Source organism: Tauraco erythrolophus, chromosome 14, assembly GCF_009769465.1.
Source record: "Tauraco erythrolophus isolate bTauEry1 chromosome 14, bTauEry1.pri, whole genome shotgun sequence".
Lineage (NCBI taxonomy): Eukaryota > Metazoa > Chordata > Aves > Musophagiformes > Musophagidae > Tauraco > Tauraco erythrolophus.
In genome coordinates this window covers 9,063,077-9,080,816 of record NC_141478.1, presented here as the reverse complement: position 1 = coordinate 9,080,816, position 17,740 = coordinate 9,063,077, and the positions used below count along the sequence as shown (strand labels likewise).

At 61.2% G+C, this 17,740-nt stretch overlaps 1 protein-coding gene and 1 non-coding gene across 2 annotated transcripts; one reads left to right on the top strand and one right to left on the bottom strand.

Annotated features, from left to right (window-relative positions):
- Positions 1-7,053: 7,053 nt before the first annotated feature.
- On the bottom strand, positions 7,054-7,126 carry TRNAR-UCG (transfer RNA arginine (anticodon UCG)). The gene has a single exon. It is a non-coding gene; the product is annotated as a tRNA-Arg (tRNA).
- Positions 7,127-7,554: 428 nt separating this feature from the next.
- POLG (DNA polymerase gamma, catalytic subunit) lies at positions 7,555-17,523 on the top strand. The gene is made up of 22 exons (XM_086620043.1): positions 7,555-8,147; positions 8,470-8,665; positions 9,113-9,280; positions 9,550-9,696; positions 9,864-9,943; positions 10,403-10,585; positions 10,718-10,869; positions 11,088-11,211; positions 11,282-11,506; positions 11,633-11,753; positions 11,944-12,015; positions 12,128-12,250; positions 12,461-12,621; positions 12,740-12,793; positions 12,891-13,008; positions 13,488-13,623; positions 13,726-13,972; positions 14,050-14,172; positions 14,462-14,630; positions 14,883-15,091; positions 16,185-16,345; positions 17,461-17,523. Exons 1-22 carry the CDS (start codon positions 7,555-7,557, stop codon positions 17,520-17,522), a joined length of 3,624 nt encoding a protein of 1,207 aa, XP_086476169.1. The 3' UTR covers position 17,523.
- The last annotated feature ends 217 nt before the right edge of the window (positions 17,524-17,740 follow it).

Sequence of the window (17,740 nt, the reverse complement as noted above, 5' to 3'; positions counted from 1 at the left end):
CCCCGCTGCCCAGCGCCCGCCCGGTCACTGGGCAGCCCCTGAATTATTTAACGTGATCGCCCTGTAACGAGTTCGCTGCCTTCCCCTCTTCTACGTCCTGCACGTCTGACGTCACTTTTCTTTAATTAGGAGAAGTTATTTTTAGCCAACCTGGAGTAACCCCCGCGCCTCGCCGCCTTGAACTGCATCTTCTCTTAATTGTGGTTTTGTGGGGGGTTTTTTATATTTTATTTTCCCTCCCGCAGTCGGGGCTTCGCACAACTTCCCGACGGACGTGAAGGAAACGCGTTGCTTTGTTTAGTAATTAAAAGCCGCCTCTGAGCAAGCCCCGGTGCTGGAAAGGCAAAGCAGTGCCGTCCCAGCCCCTGGCTGCTCTTTTTTCCTCCCCGACCGTCGGGGGCCGGGCCCCAGGCGGGGACGGTCCCGGACTCTCCTCGCTCGGCGGGGTGAGGTGCTGCCCGGCCGGAGCCGGGAGAGGAGGCACGTCGAGGGGATCCGGCAAGATGCAGGCTCTCAGGCCACCTGCACTACTATGAATGGAGTTTCCTTAAGGCTGAGGCCTAAAATGTGTTTCACTTCCAGAGACATACAGGAGAAAAAAACCCAAACAAACAAACAAAAAAACAACCACCAAACCCCAAGGAAATAAGCGATCGCGGAAAGGCACGGAGCAGAAGGGAAGAATGAACGGGTGAAAAATGGAAAAAGAAAAAAAAATTAAAAAAGGAAGAAAGAAAAATGGGTGAGAGGGGGAGGCTGAAATAAAATATTTTTAAAAAAACAGAGCGAAGAAAAGAGATACAGCAAATGAAAAATAAAACGAATCCTGCAGCACCAGAAGCCGGTGGCGAATCGGACTACAGGCAGCGGCGGCCTCGCTGCTGCTCCTCGGCGGCAAAACCGAGCAGGGGAGCAGGGCGCCTCGGTGCCCCCCCGCCGCGAAACGAGGCCCCACAGCAGTCTCCGCTGCACCGGGAGGAAGAACTTCCCCGGGAGCTCGGGATTTATTCCGCGGCCTAAAGCCTGGGTGCCCCGGGAGTCTCGGCCTCTTCCAGGCGTTTTGTCCAGTGCCGCCTCTCTGGCTGGCGAGCGGGAGACGTTTGGGGGCAGCTCAGCAGTCCCCCGGCAGCGCTCGGCCCCGGCTCCCCGCCGCCCCGTCGGGGCTGAACCCGCCCAAGGTCCCGCTGCCGAGCTGCAACGTCCCGGGCAGCCGGGGAGAGGCTGCCGGAGCAAACGCGTCCCCGGCAGCAAAAGGTCCCCCGTGTCTCCCACTCATCCCCTCACGACGGGTGGGCCGGGGCCGGGGAGCGGCGCGGTCCCGGTCCCGGTCCCGCGTAGTGCTGGCACCTGGAGGTGCCCAACTTCCCGGTGGGGACGAGCCCAACTTCGTTTTCCCCCTCCCTCCCTCCCTGCCTCCCTTCTGCCCCCCGGCAGCTGATGTGTCGCACCCCGGGGGAAAAGTCCCCCCGCGCCCTCCCGCCTCCCCGGGGCCGCCCCGCCGAGGCGGCGATGCCCGGCCGCGACACTCACTCTTGCAGCCTTGCCGAGGGCAGGACGGCGGTCCCCGGGCGAAGCGGGTTGCGGGGGATGCCCCCCCACCCTGGGCGGGCAGAGGAGCGGGCAGGGCTGCCCCCGGCCGAGCAACGGTCCCCGCGGCCCCCAGCCCCGGGCGCGGGCCGGTCGGGGGCGGCGGGGGCGGCTCTGCCCGGGCTCCTTGCGTCTTCCCGGCTGCTGCCGGTGCCGGCTCTGGTTGCTGGCCAGGAGCTGCCGCCGCCGGCAGGCTCTGCCCGCACTGACGTCAGCCCGGCAGCCTCCTATTCACTCCAACCATGGCGGAGAGGAGGAGGAGGAGGGAGAGGGGGAGGGGAAGAGGCGGGGGGAGGGAGGGGGAGAGGAGGAGGACGGGAGGAAGGCGGCGGTGGCGGCGGGGGTTGGTGGCTGGCAGGCTCCGCCGAGCAGAAAGCGCAGCCCCTCCGCCTCACCCCTTAATTACCCCCAGAGGATGGGGCTGCGCGGGGGAGAGGGGCTGCGTCCCCCCAGCCCACGCCCCGGTGACACCCTCTGCCTCCCGCTCCCGCGGGGCCGCCGCCGCTCACCTGGGCGTCCCGCCGCACCGCCGGGCACCCCGCTCTACCCCCCTGGCCTCGAGGAGCTCTTCTCCGGGGACAGACCCGGGGCTAGACACCCCCTGCAGCCCGGAAACCCGCTCGCCACTCTCCCCGTTTCCTCGAGGACCTCTCCCGCGGCGAGCAAGGAAAGTGCTGCAGCCGTCCCCTGCCCTCCGCTGCCCCGGGCGGCTCCCAGCCGTTCCCCCGCCCCCACCCCAGCTCTCTCGCCCCGGCCCGGCCTGGCACGGCCCGGCACGGCTGTCCAAATGCTGAAGGTTCCCGCGGCTCCCGGGCACGGCCCGGCCCGCCTGCAGCCGTCGGGCAGCGCCAGGGCACCGGCTGTCCCCGGGCTGCCGCCCTGGCCCTGGAGGTGGGGTCCCTCCTGGAGCAGGGCCGTGCTGGGGCCCCCCCGCCCCGACGGCCGGTCCGAGCCCCGGGACCGCGTCGCCCCGACAGCCGCAGCGCAGCTCCCGGCGGCCGCAGCGAGCTGGAGCCGGGGCGCGGGCACGGCAGGTGCCGCCTGCGCTTCCCTCCCGCGCTCCCTCTCCTTTTCTATCTTCCTCATCGTCGTTACAGAATTACACACATATTGCATCGCCTGCAGCCTTTGCAGTCAGGCGAAAAAAGCCCCCCCAAACCCCCCACCAGCTCCCCCTCCCCACCAAACCCCTCCTGGCACACCTTTACTCCTCTCCCCACCTCACCTCCTCTTCCTTCCCGCGTGTAACCTGGCTCCTATTTTTTGTCTCCGATTCACTCCACCGATGCCCCGGAGCGGCTCTGGGGAGTCTCTCGCCGCCCCGATGAATACTCAGGGATCCCCAGACAGGTTTTCTATGTAGGAAAAAATAAACCGATCGAGCCCGAGAGATCTGCAACAGCCGAACACGCCGCCTCGCCTTTACATTCGTGTTTTTAAATTCCCCCGTTATTTTCCTTTTTGCATCTGCGAGTTGCCACGAAAGGAAACAGAACCTCAAATGCCACCGCCAGCAGAAACCGGAGCTCGTTGCCAAATTCCGTAGTATTTTATTTTGAAAGCAATTAAGTAACACCATTTAAAAAAAAAAAAAAAAAAAGCGTCTTCTCCTCTTCCCGGGGAGTGTAAGAAATCCTTTTGCTCACCCAGAGTCGAAAACCTAATGGCATTGTCGTTAAACACGAAAAGGAGAATATTAAGAAATTGCAACACTCCCTCCCGAGCACTCCCCCCCCCCCCCAAGTTTATTTGCCCTAATAATTAATTCACAAGAGCTTAACTTCGGTGTAACCCTGGCGGTCTTTTCATTAAAAAATCCCCGCGTTTCCTATTGAATTAGATCTGCTCCATTGTCGCTGAAATGAAGACGCCAAACCAACTTTTACCCTGAGCATTTTCTCACCAGCCCAAAGAAAAGTCTCTCTCCTTTTTCTTTTCTCCGATTTTTTTTTTTTTTTTTTTTTTTAATTCAAGCACCCAGGCGATGGACGTGTCCTGCAATTTAACTACTTTCAAATTCTTTGTTCGGGTCCCACCGGGGCTCTATTGTCACCCTATTGAGAGAGCTTATTGCCAAGTCAAGCCTGAGCGAATTGAGACACACACGGGAGGAGCCCCAGGGGCTGGGAGCGGGTTCCGTGGGTTGCCCCGCCCGGGGGGACCCCGGCCCAGCCCTGAGGGAGCGGGCAGGGCGCGGGGCAGGGGCTGTCTGCAGCCCCCGGGCCGGGATAACCGGCACCGATCTCCCCAGGAGCCGCAGCCGCCAAAGCAGCGCCGGTCCCGCGGCTCTCGCAGGAGTCCGAGGGTGGGGATGTGGCAGCCGTACCCTCCAGGATCGGGCTCCTTTGCATCCCCAAAGCATCCCCTTCGCAACCCCGGCACCATCCACCCGTGCCAGCAGCGCCCGGGCTCCCGTACCACCGCTGCGGGCAGGAGGGGGACTTACCTCGGATGCCCGCGGTGCCGCCAGCCTCCCTCCCTCGCCGCTTCTCCCTTCATCCCGAAAAGGAGGGTCCTCCTCACTCCTCAGCACCCTTCCATGCTACCCCCGACCCCTCCACCTCGGAGCCGGCTCCCGCCTGCCTCCCCTCGCCCTGTCCATCGCTCACTTTGGGAGCTCCGGGGCTCGTCTCCCGAGCAGGAAAACAGAGGGATGTAGGGGGCTGCTTTTCTTTTCTCTTTTGCTTTCCTCCCTTCCTGTCTCCCTCTCCAGCTTGGAAAAAGGGGTACGAGCTGGAAAAGGGGGGGTACGAGCTGCAGGGAAGTGTTATTTCAGGAAAAAAAAAAAGCTGAAAGAGCGGTGCTGGGCACGGATCGCACGTAAGCCCGTACGTCACCTATAAAAATGGCCCGTTTCTCCCGTTTCTTGGCTCCCGAGGAGGCAGCTGAGATACCTCTGCAGCCTCAGGGGGGTAAAACCTCGTTAAAACCGGTACCCAGTTAAAAAACGTCTTGCTCCAGCTGGGAGGGGAAGGCAGGCCCGGGGGATGCTGGAGGGCAGGGGCCACTTTCCCGCATTTCCCCCTCTCCTCGCCCCGGTGTGATGTTTGGCCGCCCCTTGCTCCCCCAAAACCACTCACTCGGAGGCTTCCTCAGCTTCTCGACGCCGGGGAGTGATGGAGGTTCGCGGGGTCCCACGCCGGTCGCTCCGGGAGGGCCGCGGCGGGAAGTGGTGGGGGAGCGGTGCGGCTGCCGCTCCCGCCCCCCCACTTCCCGCTGCGGCCCTCCCGATGCGACCGGCGGCCTCTCCGCCGTGCCCCGGGGGAAGAGGAAGCCCTTGACCCCTGGCCCCGGGGGCAACGGGGTTAAACAAAGTCCCACCGCCCCATTATCCGACCGACAGCAACGAGGCCCCGGCGGGGAGCAGGGTCTTCAAGGCGGGGTGGGGTGGGGGAAAGTCGCATTTCCCACCGCCCGCACCCGGCCCCGACGGGGCGCACCGGGATGGGGATGCTTCCCCGACAGACAGACAGACAGACAGACAAAGAGCTTGAGGGGAAAAAAAGACCCTACATGCCCCATCCCGACTTACGCATTGCAACCAACCCTGCTGAAATCGCGGGGCTTTGGGTTTATTACTGTTGTTTGTTTTTTTTTTTTTGGTTGTGTGGGTTTGTTTTGTTTTTTTTTTTTTTATGATGGTGATTTATTTTTTTTTATAGCAGTTGCTGAACCTCCCTGCCCGCACCCGGCTGAGGTGCAAAGCAGCGGCGCTCGTTGTCATCGACCCTCCCCAGAGCGCTGCCGCCCGGGAGGGCTTCAGAAATAAAGCGGGGAGAACAATTTCGGGGAGAATTATTATATTTTTTTTTCCGCTTGAGAGGGGAGGGATTTTTCTGGTGGGGCAGGTTTGTTTGGAGTTTTTAAAATTTATTTTGTTGCGACCGCGATAAAAATAAGCAGATCAAAGACCTCAAATATGAGGAGATCTGCGTTAATGTCATGCACCGGAGGGGAGAACAAGTCCCTCGCACCTGAGTCCTTCCCAGAGCCACTCGTAGCAGGGGATCCCCAAATCCTTCTCCGCTTTGCTCCAGGGCAGCTCACGGCTCTTCTCTCCTGCCCAGAGCACCTGCAGCCCCGGAGCGCCCCTTCCCGCCGGGTCCGCACCCCGTACAACCTCATCTCCCCCCGGTGACAGCGGAAGGACCGGGAAACCTCGAGCCCTCGGTATGGTGGCGGGGTGCTGAGCACGGGCATCCCCCGTAGGGCCAGATCCTTCCATGAGAAGGCACCGGGTGCCCTCCGCTGCTGGGTGAAACAGGGTGAAGCGCTGCCCGCCTCCATCGGATGCGAGGCTGGGGGGGGTGGTGGCAGCAGGTGTATTGAGGGGCACCGGGGGGCTGTGAAATGCATTCAAAGCCGCAGAACACAGCATCGGGGGGGAGGGCGGTGCGTTCCTCACCCCCCAAATGCTGATGCAGCCGTTTTAGACAAAAGGTGACACAGCTGACCCCCTTCCAATTCTGCACCCCCAAGGGGAGGGAGGATTGGAGAGGGGGGCACACCCTGGGTTTGGAGCCGAGCAGGGGCCGGGAGTAGCCTGGAAGCAGAAGGAAGAGGTCACAGTGCCCGGCCCCCCGCTGCCCGCTGCCTCAGCGGGAGAGCAAAGCGGGATGGGCCCGGAGTGGTACCCGCGCCCCGACGGCCCCCGGGCCCCGTGGGAACCGGCCCGGCGCGGCCGGCAGCGGCGGGGCCGCAGCGCCACCTGGCGGATCGGCACGGTACGGCACGGCTCAGGCTGGCACGGCACGGCACCCTACAACGTCAAGGCCGGGTTGCCAGGAGCCACCTTCCCGCCAGAAGAGCCCCTACGCGGGGCAGGGAGCCTGCACCCATCTGCCCTGAGCCCGGCACATCCTTACCCCATTCCCCTGCTTCCTACAGCCCCTTCCTTGCGCCCCGCTGTCACCCCAGGCTTCCAGCCTCCTTACTCACCGAGCTGCCCCCACTCGCGTCACACGCCCCAGCAGTGAGGGCTCCTGGTGTCCCCACGCACACCGCACGCCCAGCTCTCACCTCGGTGGCCCCACAGCACCCACCCTGGTCGGGCTGGGCGAGGGCACCGTGGGACCCCACTGCTCTTTCCAAGCAACCCTTGAGGCTTCGGAGCTTTAAGGCGCGAGGTTTTGGGGCGCGGGTGGGTGCCCTGGCTCTTGGTGAACGGTGCTGACCCGCCACCCCGGGCACTGGGATGGAGCACGTGCACCCGCACGATCAGGGGGACCCCGTGCGGGTCCCTCCCGCGCTGCGGTGCCCCCGGTTCTGCCCCGGGACTCCTCTGCCCCACTCGTGTTACACACGCGCTCGGCCTCCGGCTCCGTGCTCGCAGCTTCCCTTCGCCTTTTATCCCCGCTCCGCCGGGCAAAACGCGAGTCACGCGCGGGGTGACCCGCGCGGCAACGGGGAGCGGGAATTCCGCCACCCGCGAAACAAAATAGTAAGCGGCGTTTACGCCCTTCTCCCCGACCGCGGCAGGACTCGAACCTGCAATCTTCTGATCCGAAGTCAGACGCCTTATCCATTAGGCCACGCGGCCGCCTGTAAATGGAGTCCCGTGCGCCTTACTGAGGTTTCCGAGCCTGGCCGTTCCCTGCGCGCAGGGGGCGGTGCGGGATGTCGGCGCGGCCGGAAGCTCCCCGGCAGGCCCCGGTCTGGATCCGCTCTCCGGCCCAGGCGCGGCGGCGCGGAGCGGGACGAGGTTCAGGTACGCGGGGCTCGGGGGGGAGGCCGGGCACGGCTGGAGAAGGGGGGGGCGTGCATGGCGGCGGGGGTGCAGCGCTGCCGGGCAGCCCGGCCTCTCCCGGCGCCGTGGTGCCTGGAGCGGCTCCGGCCGAGCGCGCCCGGAGCGGCGGTCGGGGCTGCCCCGCAGCGGTGCCGAGCGCGCCCCTCGCTCTCGCTCTCCCTGCAGCTCCGGCCGCCCGCGGGGAGCAGCCTGTGCCGGAGCGGCGTCCCCGGAGCGGCGGGATGAGGCGCTCGCTCTGGCGGAGGTCGGTGAGGGGCTGCGCGGCTGCCCGCGGCGCCGGGCCCCGGCGATGCACCTCCAGCTCCTCCGCCAGCCGCCCGCAGCCGGAGAACGCGAGCCGGGAGCCTGCCGAGGGCCAGCGGCGCATGAACCCCCTCAACATCCAGATGCTGTCCAAGACCCTCCATGAGCAGATCTTCCGGGGGGCGCAGGTGCGCTACTCGGCAGCGGAAATCCAGAGGAGCGTGGAGCACCTGCAGCGCCATGGCCTGTGGGGCAAGGAGACCTCCACGCTCCCCGACGTGGACCTGCAGCTGCCCCGCATGTTCGGGGACAACATCGACGACCATTTTCGCCTCCTGGCGCAGAAGCAGAGCTTGCCCTACCTGGAGGCAGCCAACGAGCTGCTGCGGTGCGAGCTGCCCGCTGTGCCCGCGCAGTGGGCATGGCAGCTGGGCTGGACCCGCTATGGCCCCGATGGGCAAGCAGAAGCTGTCGACTTCCCAGAGGAGCAGGCGGTGGTGTTGGACGTGGAGGTGTGCGTGGCTGACGGCCACTGCCCGACGCTGGCCGTGGCGGTCTCGCCGCACGCCTGGTGAGATGCGGTGCCAGTGGTGATGATTTGGGTTGCATTGGTGGAGGGGACGCAGTTTCAGGAAGGATGGGGATGCTCCCAAGTGGAGCCTCTTCTTGCCAACCACCACCAGCTAGCAGAGAAAGCGCAGCAAAACCCTGAAGCGTGGTTCTGGGATGTGGGATGTGTGTCCTGGTTCGTGAGCGCAGCGCTCCCCAGGGTCAGTCACCTCCCTCCCATGGGTGGGATCCTGCTCAGTACCCCATGTCACAGCAGGTGCTTTTGGTCCCAGGAGCTGCTCCTTTATGTTTTATGGCTGTGAGGTGCTGCCTCTCCTCCGCAGGTACTCGTGGTGTAGCAAGCGGCTGCTGGAGCAGCGGTACTCCTGGTCCAGCCACCTCACCCTGGCTGACCTCATTCCCCTGGAGAGCCCAGCAGGCACCAGCTGTGCTGGCAAGCAGGACTGGCCGGAGAGAGTGGTGGTGGGGCACAACGTGGCCTTCGACCGGGCGTTCATCAAGGAGCAGTACCTCATCCAGGTAATCCATAGTGCTGTTGCTTTGTGCTGGCAGCTGCAGTTTGTTACCCAGATAGTCGTTTGTGTTGGCTTTTCAGGGTTATTTTGGCAGATGCCATTCTGCACAGATACCCCAGGTTTGTGCTTACCTCATCCTGCAGAATGGATTCAGGTTGGATTCCTGGAGAGGGAGATGTTCTTGGACTCCATAAGGTCGCTAAAGGCTGTAGGGTTGCAGCTGGGGACAAGGCAGGAGCCTTTGAGCAGCTGACAGCCTGCACTGGGAATGCTCTCGACTCTCAGGAGTGCCAGGAGGCAAAGCTTTGCCTTGACAACAGCAGCCTGAGCAGAGGACTTGCAGCGCTATAACGCAGAGTGGTGCTTGCTACCAGCTACAGGACGTTTGGCAGCACATTCCTCCTCCAGCATGTCCCAAACCATCTCTTTTTTCTCCCCTGTCATGTCCCAGGGCTCCCGGGTACGTTTCCTGGACACCATGAGCATGCACATGGCCATCTCAGGGCTGACGGGCTTCCAGCGCAGCCTCTGGATGGCTGCCAAGCACGGCAAGAGGAAGGGACTGCAGCAGGTCAAGCAGCACATAAAGAAAACACGCAGCAAAACGGAGGGGCCAGCTGTGAGTAAAGGAGCTGAGTGGCAGTGGCATGGGTGGCAGGGGAATGTTTGATCCTGCAACGGGACCATTTGCTCCTGTGCCAGGCCCATTCGCTCCTGTGTTGGCAGAATAGGAACTGTTGGAGCAGCTCTGCTGGGTGAAGGTCTCCCAGCGCCTTCCAGATGAGGCGGCCTTGGTTTAGAATGGAGCAGTGGCATCCTTTATCTCTCCTGATCTTGGCTGTGGCCAGTCCTTGTCTGGCACCATCTGACCCCCTGCTCCGTTCACAGATCACTTCGTGGGACTGGGTGCACGTCAGCAGCATCAACAACCTGGTGGACGTGCACGCGCTGTATGTCGGGGGGGAGCCGCTGGAGAAGGAGGCGCGGGAGCTCTTTGTGAAGGGGACCATGGCCGACATCAGGAGTCACTTCCAGGTGCAGGCGGCCATCCCAGCATCCTGATGAGCAGCAGGAGCCGGAGATGGGAGCAGGGCGGGAGCAGCTGCTGGGGTAGTTTCTATTTTGCTGCCCTTTCTTGCGAGGGCTTTGAGTGCATGTGGGCTGCAACTGCTTTGACTTCTCTCACCTGCCTCTGCCCCCAGGACCTGATGTCATACTGTGCCCGCGATGTCCAGGCCACCCATGAGGTGTTTCAGGAGCAGCTGCCACTCTTCATGGAGAGGTGAGAGCCGCCGAGCTCTGGCCAGCGTCACATGGTGGGCTGTGGTCTTGGCCAGTGGTGGAGAAGGTTGCAGTCCCTCTGGGGGTGGGATGCGGCTCCTTTTGGCGTTGGGGGGGCCCTGAACTCGTTTTTGGGAGAGACCTCAGACCACTGCCTCCATGGGTGAGAAGGAATGAACAGCAGCAGCACAGCCTGGCTGGAGGAGGCGAGCAGAGTTAATGAGGCAAATTGGAGTGATATAGCTTTGGGGTTATTGCACAGGGTTGTTTTTAGGATAGCAATTTATGTGCAGGGCAGGCAGAAGATATAGGGATTGTTACAGGTTTAGGGGAAGACCGTTGAGGCTATACAAGGCTGGGAAACTCTAGGTGAAGACATGTTCATATCCGTTGTAGTCTGGTGCTTCCAGGGCAAATCTCCTCCAGCAGACGTCTAATTCCTCACTGCTTCGGGCTGTAGGTGCCCCCACCCCGTGACGTTTGCAGGAATGCTGGAGATGGGGGTGTCCTACCTGCCAGTCAACGGGAACTGGAAGAGGTACCTGGACGATGCTCAGGGCATCTACGAGGAGCTGCAGAAGGAGATGAAGAAGTCCCTGATGAACCTGGCCAACGACGCCTGCCAGCTGCTGCATGAGGACAGGTACCTGTGGGCTGGGGGTGCAGGTCCTGCCGCTTGCAGGATGGAGACCAGATCTTGGGTGGTCCCCAGCAGGCTGCAGGGGAGTGCTGGGGACAGGAGCAAAGCTGCGGTGTGACAGTGGTTTGTTGGCAGGTACAAGGATGATCCTTGGCTCTGGGATCTCGAGTGGGACACACAAGAGTTTAAGCAGAAGAAGAATCCGGGGAAGAAGAAGAAGAATCAGGACAGGAACAACAAAGCCGCGGTGGCGAGTGCAGACGGATCCGCACAGGAGTGGCAGGAAGGTGAGCGCAGGTGGTCCCTGGGGATGAGGGATGCTCAAGGGACACCTTCCCGTGGGCGCCCAGACAGAGGGACGCAATTTGTTGGTGCTGGCAGGGTGAGGCATTGCTGGCCTGTGTCCCCATGCTGGAGTGCGTGGCAGGGGACTGGCTCGAGGTCCCCATTCCCAGTGAGGTGGCACTGAGGACTCTTGGCCAGCCAGTCCTCCTTGCCCCACCAGACCCTGGTCCCCCCAGTGAGGATGAGGAGCTGAAAGCCCCTGCGAGCCAGCTCTGCCTGGAGCGTCTGAAGGAGACGGTCGCGCTGCAACCCAAGAGACTCCAGCATTTGCCGGGCCACCCGGGGTGAGTTGGGGACCCTGGGTGTCCCCAGGGGTTGCCCTGCGCTCTCTGACTCATCCCTGCTCCTCCCCAGCTGGTACCGCAAGCTGTGCCTGCGCCTGGAGGAGGCTGAGTGGGTGCCAGGACCCAGCCTCATTAGCCTGCAGATGAGGGTGACCCCGAAACTGATGCGCCTGGCCTGGGATGGCTTCCCCCTCCATTACTCGGAGAAGCACGGCTGGGGCTACCTGGTGCCGGGGCGGCAGGACAATTTGCCAGCAGCCTCCTCGGAGGCGGAGGGCCCTGCCTGCCCACATAGGTGAGGGGAACGTAGTGGAGTGCTGAGCCAGGGGGTACCCCATGGCGGTGTTTGGGATGTCCCTGGCACCCTGCGCAAGCGCTGTCCCTGTTGTGGGTGCGTGAGCCTGGCCCTCTCCTCTGCCAGGGTGATCGAGTACCTGTACAGGCAGCACTGCTTGGAGAAGGGCAAGGAGCAGCCCCCGGGGCTGGAGGCTGCTGTGGAGGATGAGCTGCTGGTGATGGATGGCAGCACCATGTGGCAGAAGGTGAAGGAAGGGATGGAGGGTCCCTCGGGGGGAGGGAGATCTGGGGCTGGGCTTATTCCCGTGTGCATGCGAAAACCAGCCCCGTGCATGGCTCCGGGGGCTGGAAGTAAGAAATTTCCTTGGATAAGTGTTAAATTACTGGAGAAGGGGTGTTTGACCCGGCTCCCTGCGTGGTCCCTTTTTGCTGCAGGTAGAGGAGCTGAGCCAGCTGGAGGTGGACGTGGAGGAGAAAATGGGCAGAGCAGACCAGAGCCTGTGGCAGGTACATGGGGTTTCCTCTGGGGTGGGATGGTGGATCGGTTCCTGTTTCCTCGATTTCCCCCTCCCACTGTACCGAGGGGATTCCTGGCGTCACCTCGCATCACTGGTCGCAGGAGGAGACGGAAGAGCTGTGTGAGCCCGCGGAGGCGAGGAGCCAGCCCTCGTACCACTATGGCAATGGTCCCTACAACGATGTCAACATCCCTGGCTGCTGGTTCTTCAAGCTGCCTCACAAGGCGAGTTGGGTGCTTCTGGGGCTCTTCCCTGCTCCTGTGTCCCCTTGCCCATCACCCCTGTGCTGCACCGCTCCTGGGACCCCCGTGATCTTGTCCCATGGGATAGGATGGTGAGGATGCAACTCTCTAGCTGGGGCAGGAGGATGGGCAGAGTTTGATTGATATGGAGTGGTGGCACACTGAGCCCTGGCACCTCTTTTGCTGCTAAAGGATGGGAATGAGAACAACGTGGGAAGCCCTTTTGCCAAGGATTTCCTGCCCCAGATGGAGGACGGCACCCTGCGGGCTGCTGTGGGCCGCACCCATGGAACCAGAGCCCTCGAGATTAACAAAATGATCTCATTTTGGAGGAATGCTCACAAGCGGATCAGGTGAGTGGCCATCTTCAGCTGAATCGTGACATTCTTGCAGGTAGAGGCTGTGTTGCAGCCAGGGGAGGTCATGCAGACATGGGGGGCTCAGCATCTCACTTGTCACCTATCCCCCCAGTTCCCAGATGGTGGTGTGGCTGAAGAAAGGAGAGCTGCCTCGCGTGGTGACCAGGTACAGGGAGGAACGGTCCCCGCTGGGACCATGATCCCCTTGGCGCCGCTCCGGGAGGGCTCTTGCGTGGTGATGCTCACCCTCACCTCTGTCCCAGGCACCCCGACTATAATGAGGAGGACAGTTACGGAGCCATCCTGCCGCAGGTGGTGACCGCAGGCACCATCACCCGCCGAGCAGTGGAGCCTACGTGGCTGACGGCCAGCAATGCCCGGGTACGGCCACGCTCGGATCCTTGCAGGGGTGTTTTGGGGCACCCTCTGTGTGTTTTGGACTGGTGGGAGCAACCTGGGTTGGAACTAGGAGTTGGGGCTGGATGCTGGGGTTTGAGGTGGCAGGGCTGGTGCTGGGGCCTTTCTCTTGCTCGTGTGCTTCGCCTTTGGGAGAGGGGAAAAGTCAGCAGAGGCTCCTGAGCTTCAAAATTTGGTGAAAGGAGAAGAAAACACTGAAACTCTTGTTTCTTTTCTTCCCTAAGCTCCTCTTCTTCCATGCTGCAGGAGCGCAGAGGGAGTAACCAAGTGAGCAATGCCCCGTGTGTGTGTGTTAAACCTGGCTTTGACTTTCAGAGCAGAGTTTAGGGCACAGGGAGTGCCGTGCCGGCACGCCATGGCTGCGGGAGGAAGTCTGCTCCTGTGCCGCTGAGGAGGAGAGGGAGGTGCAGGGCTTGTGCTGAGCTGGGCATCGTGTCCTGCAGGCTGACCGGGTGGGCAGTGAGCTGAAAGCCATGGTCCAGGTGCCGCCTGGCTACTCCCTGGTGGGTGCAGACGTGGATTCCCAGGAGCTCTGGATAGCCGCTGTCCTCGGCGAGGCACACTTCGCCGGCATGCACGGTGAGCCAGGGCTGCGCCGCAGGGGATGAGTTCACTGGGTAGCAGGGTGACCCCACGAGCCTGTTCCCATTTGGCATCCAACCCCTGCTCCCCTCCTGGCAGGCTGCACGGCCTTTGGCTGGATGACTCTGCAGGGGAAGAAGAGCAACGCGACAGACCTGCACAGCAAGACGGCCGCCACGGTGGGCATCAGCCGGGAGCATGCCAAAGTCTTCAACTACGGGCGCATCTACGGGGCCGGGCAGCCCTTCGCCGAGCGGCTGCTGATGCAGTTCAACCATCGGCTGACGCAGCAGCAGGCGCGTGAGAAGGCTCAGCAGATGTACGCGGTCACCAAGGGCGTCCGGAGGTGGGTGTGCTGCCTGGGGGGATGGGGATGGCGGTGGTGTCCCACAGGACCTGGGCATGGATCGCTCTCCCCTCCAGGTTTCGTCTCTCCGAGGAGGGGGAGTGGCTGGTGAGGGAGCTGGACCTGGCTGTGGACAGGGCGGAGGATGGTTCAGTGTCAGCCCAGGATGTCCAGCGGCTCCAGAGAGAAACCATGAAAAAGTGAGATGCTCTGACCCCACACAGCTCTAGTGGCATCGGGGTGTGGGGTGGAGGGAAATGCAGCGCTGCGGGCAGATAAGGGAGATGAGCTTGGGTGTTCCTGATCCTCCCTCTCTGCTCCTCCAGGGCTGAGTCCGTTTGATCTGGGGGCTCCCAGTCTCTCCCAGTGAGCAGTTAACAGCAGGAGGCTGCAGGGGCTCATCTAGCTGCCTCAAACCATTTGAGGCTCTCAAAGAAAGCTCACAGCCTCATCCCACGCTTCCAGCAAACCTCCCCTCTGTCCCTCCAGGTCCCGGAGGAAGAAGTGGGATGTGGTAGGGCACCGAGTGTGGGCCGGAGGCACCGAGTCTGAAATGTTCAACAAGCTGGAGAGCATCGCCTTATCCCCGTCCCCGCAGACCCCGGTGCTGGGCTGCCACATCAGCAGGGCCCTGGAGCCCGCCGTGGCCAAGGGGGAGGTAAGGATGCAGCTCTGTGCTGCTCAGCTCTCAGCTTTGTTGTCTTCTTCAAAATGGCAACCCCACGTTGTGCCCTTCTTAGCTGCTGGAGACCCAGTAGGCTCTTGGAGCCATGTAGGAAGCCTCCCTTTTCCTTATCTGGATGCCATCAAAAAACCCAACAGCCCTGAATTTAACAGACTTATCCCAGGATCTGTCCAGACTCTGGACCCCGATGCTCCGCTGGCATCCATCTGTGTTTCCTTCCACCAGTTTCTGACCAGCAGAGTGAACTGGGTGGTGCAGAGCTCAGCAGTCGACTACCTACACCTCATGCTGGTCGCCATGAAGTGGCTTTTCGAGGAGTTTGACATCAACGGGCGCTTCTGCATCAGCATCCATGACGAGGTGCGCTACCTGGTCCAGGAGCAGGATCGCTACCGGGCAGCCCTGGCCCTGCAGATCACCAACCTCCTCACGCGGTGAGATGCGAACGGCTGCGGTGTCTCCTGGGGACGCGCACCAGTGCCTCTGGGGTGGGACAGGGCAAGCCCGAGGGGCTGGGGTGATAGCAGAGGGGTTAGCTTCGCCCACAGCAAGCTGGTGCAGAGTGATTTTCTTCTGCTCAGGAGAAGTTGGCAGCGCTGGGCATTGCAGCTCCTTTACGTGTGACTTGGGTGGCTATAAATGGAGCTCGGCTTTGATTTCCAGGGATAATCTACTGGCAAGAGGGGGATGTCGTCAGCTTTTGGCTCCTGCAGAGATGGTGCCAATCATTCTGCTCTGCTGGGATGCACGCGTACCTCCTGTTCCCTTCGGGTCTGCAGCCGTCACGTGGCAGCGGCCCTTGGGCTTGATTGAGCAGCTGGGAGCCTGAAACTGTCCCCATCCCTTGTCTTCCCGCTGCCCTCAGGGGACAGCAAGGAGCTCGCTCGCTGTCTTCGCTGCAAGCACCAGCGCTGTTGCCCCTTCCACAGCGTGGGGGTTCCCGCTGCCTCCCTGTCCCTGCAAGGTTAAGCTCAGCCTAGAAAGCTCCTGACCTCAAAGAGCTCCCTTCGATCTGGCTCTGGCACAGCCAGCTTGGCAAATTCCCTTCCCAGTGCCGTGGGGTGTTTGGTTCTATGGGAGCTGGCCAAAGCTGAGCTGCTTTCTCCTGGGCTGAAGCGAGCATGCAGCAAACAGGCTCTGTGCTGGTGCGGTGGGCGCAGCGGGGGCAGTGCCCCTGGCGTTTGTGCCTTTGTGCCGGGTCCTGCGAGCGCAGGGCTTCCTGCTGGGAAAATCCAGCACCTGCTCTGCCTGGGAGGATTAGCCAGCAGCGAAGGGCCAGGCCCTTCCTTTCTTCCGAGGAGGCTCAACGGACTGTTACTGTGTTCCTCCCGCGTCCGCTTGAGCAATACTTGACCCTCCTGCTGCTCCGTATGTAAAAAGGATCTTGTCTTCCAGCTGCTGAGGGACCTGGGAGCAAAGTAACCTGCCAGCGACGGCCGGCATTCTGTGAGGCTGTGGCTGATCAGAGCCAGGTGTGACAAGGCAAAGCGTGATGTGACTGTCCTGCCTCGTCTCTTCTTCTCCCAGGTGCATGTTTGCCTACAAACTGGGCCTCCAGGATCTGCCACAGTCAGTGGCTTTCTTCAGCGCAGTGGATGTCGACCAGTGCTTAAGGAAAGAGGTGACCATGAACTGTGTAACGCCATCAAATCCAACGGGGATGGAGAAGAAATACGGCATCCCTCAAGGTGAGCGGTGTCTGTGCAAACTGGCCCCCCCATAATCCCTCTGCACCAGCCTTCCCAGCTTAGGCAGAGCACTCGGGCTATGCAGTCGTTCCCCAAGGGCTCCTCCGTTCTTCCGAGACACCTCGTGAGCCTCTGGCTTCCTGCCCCAGCTGCTGCCCTGCAGGGCAACCCTCACCCTGGTGCCAGCTCCTCTCCAACCCTCTTTCCGTTCACGATCCCCCAGTAGTTTGTGCTGTTGCTTCCAAATGTTTCCGATAGCGATGAGCTGGGCTCTGTTATCCCATGCCCACCTTTGCCTTGTGCCTCTCAGAGAGGAGCCCCTCTGTGCGCATTTAATACAGCCCAAGATTGAATTGTTCCTTCTCCGAAATGAGGTGCCTCATCTACCTTGTACAGTTTGCCCTCCAGACCCAAACTTTTCCAGCCTTCGGTGCTTTCTGTCCGTCCCCACTCCCTTAGCCCAGCTCTGTTCAGAGAGCTGCCTGTGCTGTGTTCTTCACCAGCGATCCCAAGGCCTGCAGTCATGCCTGTCTGCACAACAGCAGCCCAACAGCTGCAAGCAAACATTTAACCCGTGGCTGGCAGCTGCTTTAAACAGCTCCTCCTTGATGCTGGCAGCGTTTTCCCAGATAAGAACCACCTGCCCTCAGACTCATTCTCCCAGTCATTGGACACATCAGGTGCTCTGCTCTTAGGTAAACTTTATTAAGAGTCTCACAAGGAAAGGGGAGTTTTACAAACAGGATTTGTGTTCTGTGGGCAGAAAGAGCACTTCTCCCCAAGAACAAGGCAAATCGAACAAGTGCATCGCATCAGGGTCAGCAAAAACATAACAGCAAAACCAGCCTTGCCAGAGGAAGCTGTCACCTTTCTGCTTCTCAGGAGCTGCACGCAGCAGCAAGCTTCAGCTCCAAAACAGAAGAGTTCGTGTTTCCAGCTTCCTCCTGGTGCTGGTTCCGGTGTTCACACCACCACACAAAACAGAAGGTTGAATAAATTTAGGGCTTTTTGTGCTACACGCACTGAATTAAAGCAAATCGTGACCGTCCCTCTCATGTTACACAGTCTGAGTGTACTGTAGAATGCAGGGAACTGATTGTCCTGTTGTCTTCCAGGAGAAGCACTGGATATATATCAGCTAATTGAAATAACGAAAGGTTCGCTGGAGAAGAAGTGATGACGCTAGAGTGCCAGAATGACAACTGTCCAGAGAGTGTGCCAGAGCCAGGCTGTCCTTTCAGAAGGAGATCTTTTGGCAGGGACTGATTCTGCTCACTCTTTCCTTTTTGCTGTAAGAAGGGGATGTTCCTGGGTAAGAAGATTTTGATAGCAGCACATTGGAATAGCAGAGGTGCTCCCAAGGGCAGCAGCTAGCTGTAAAACCTGAGACAGGGG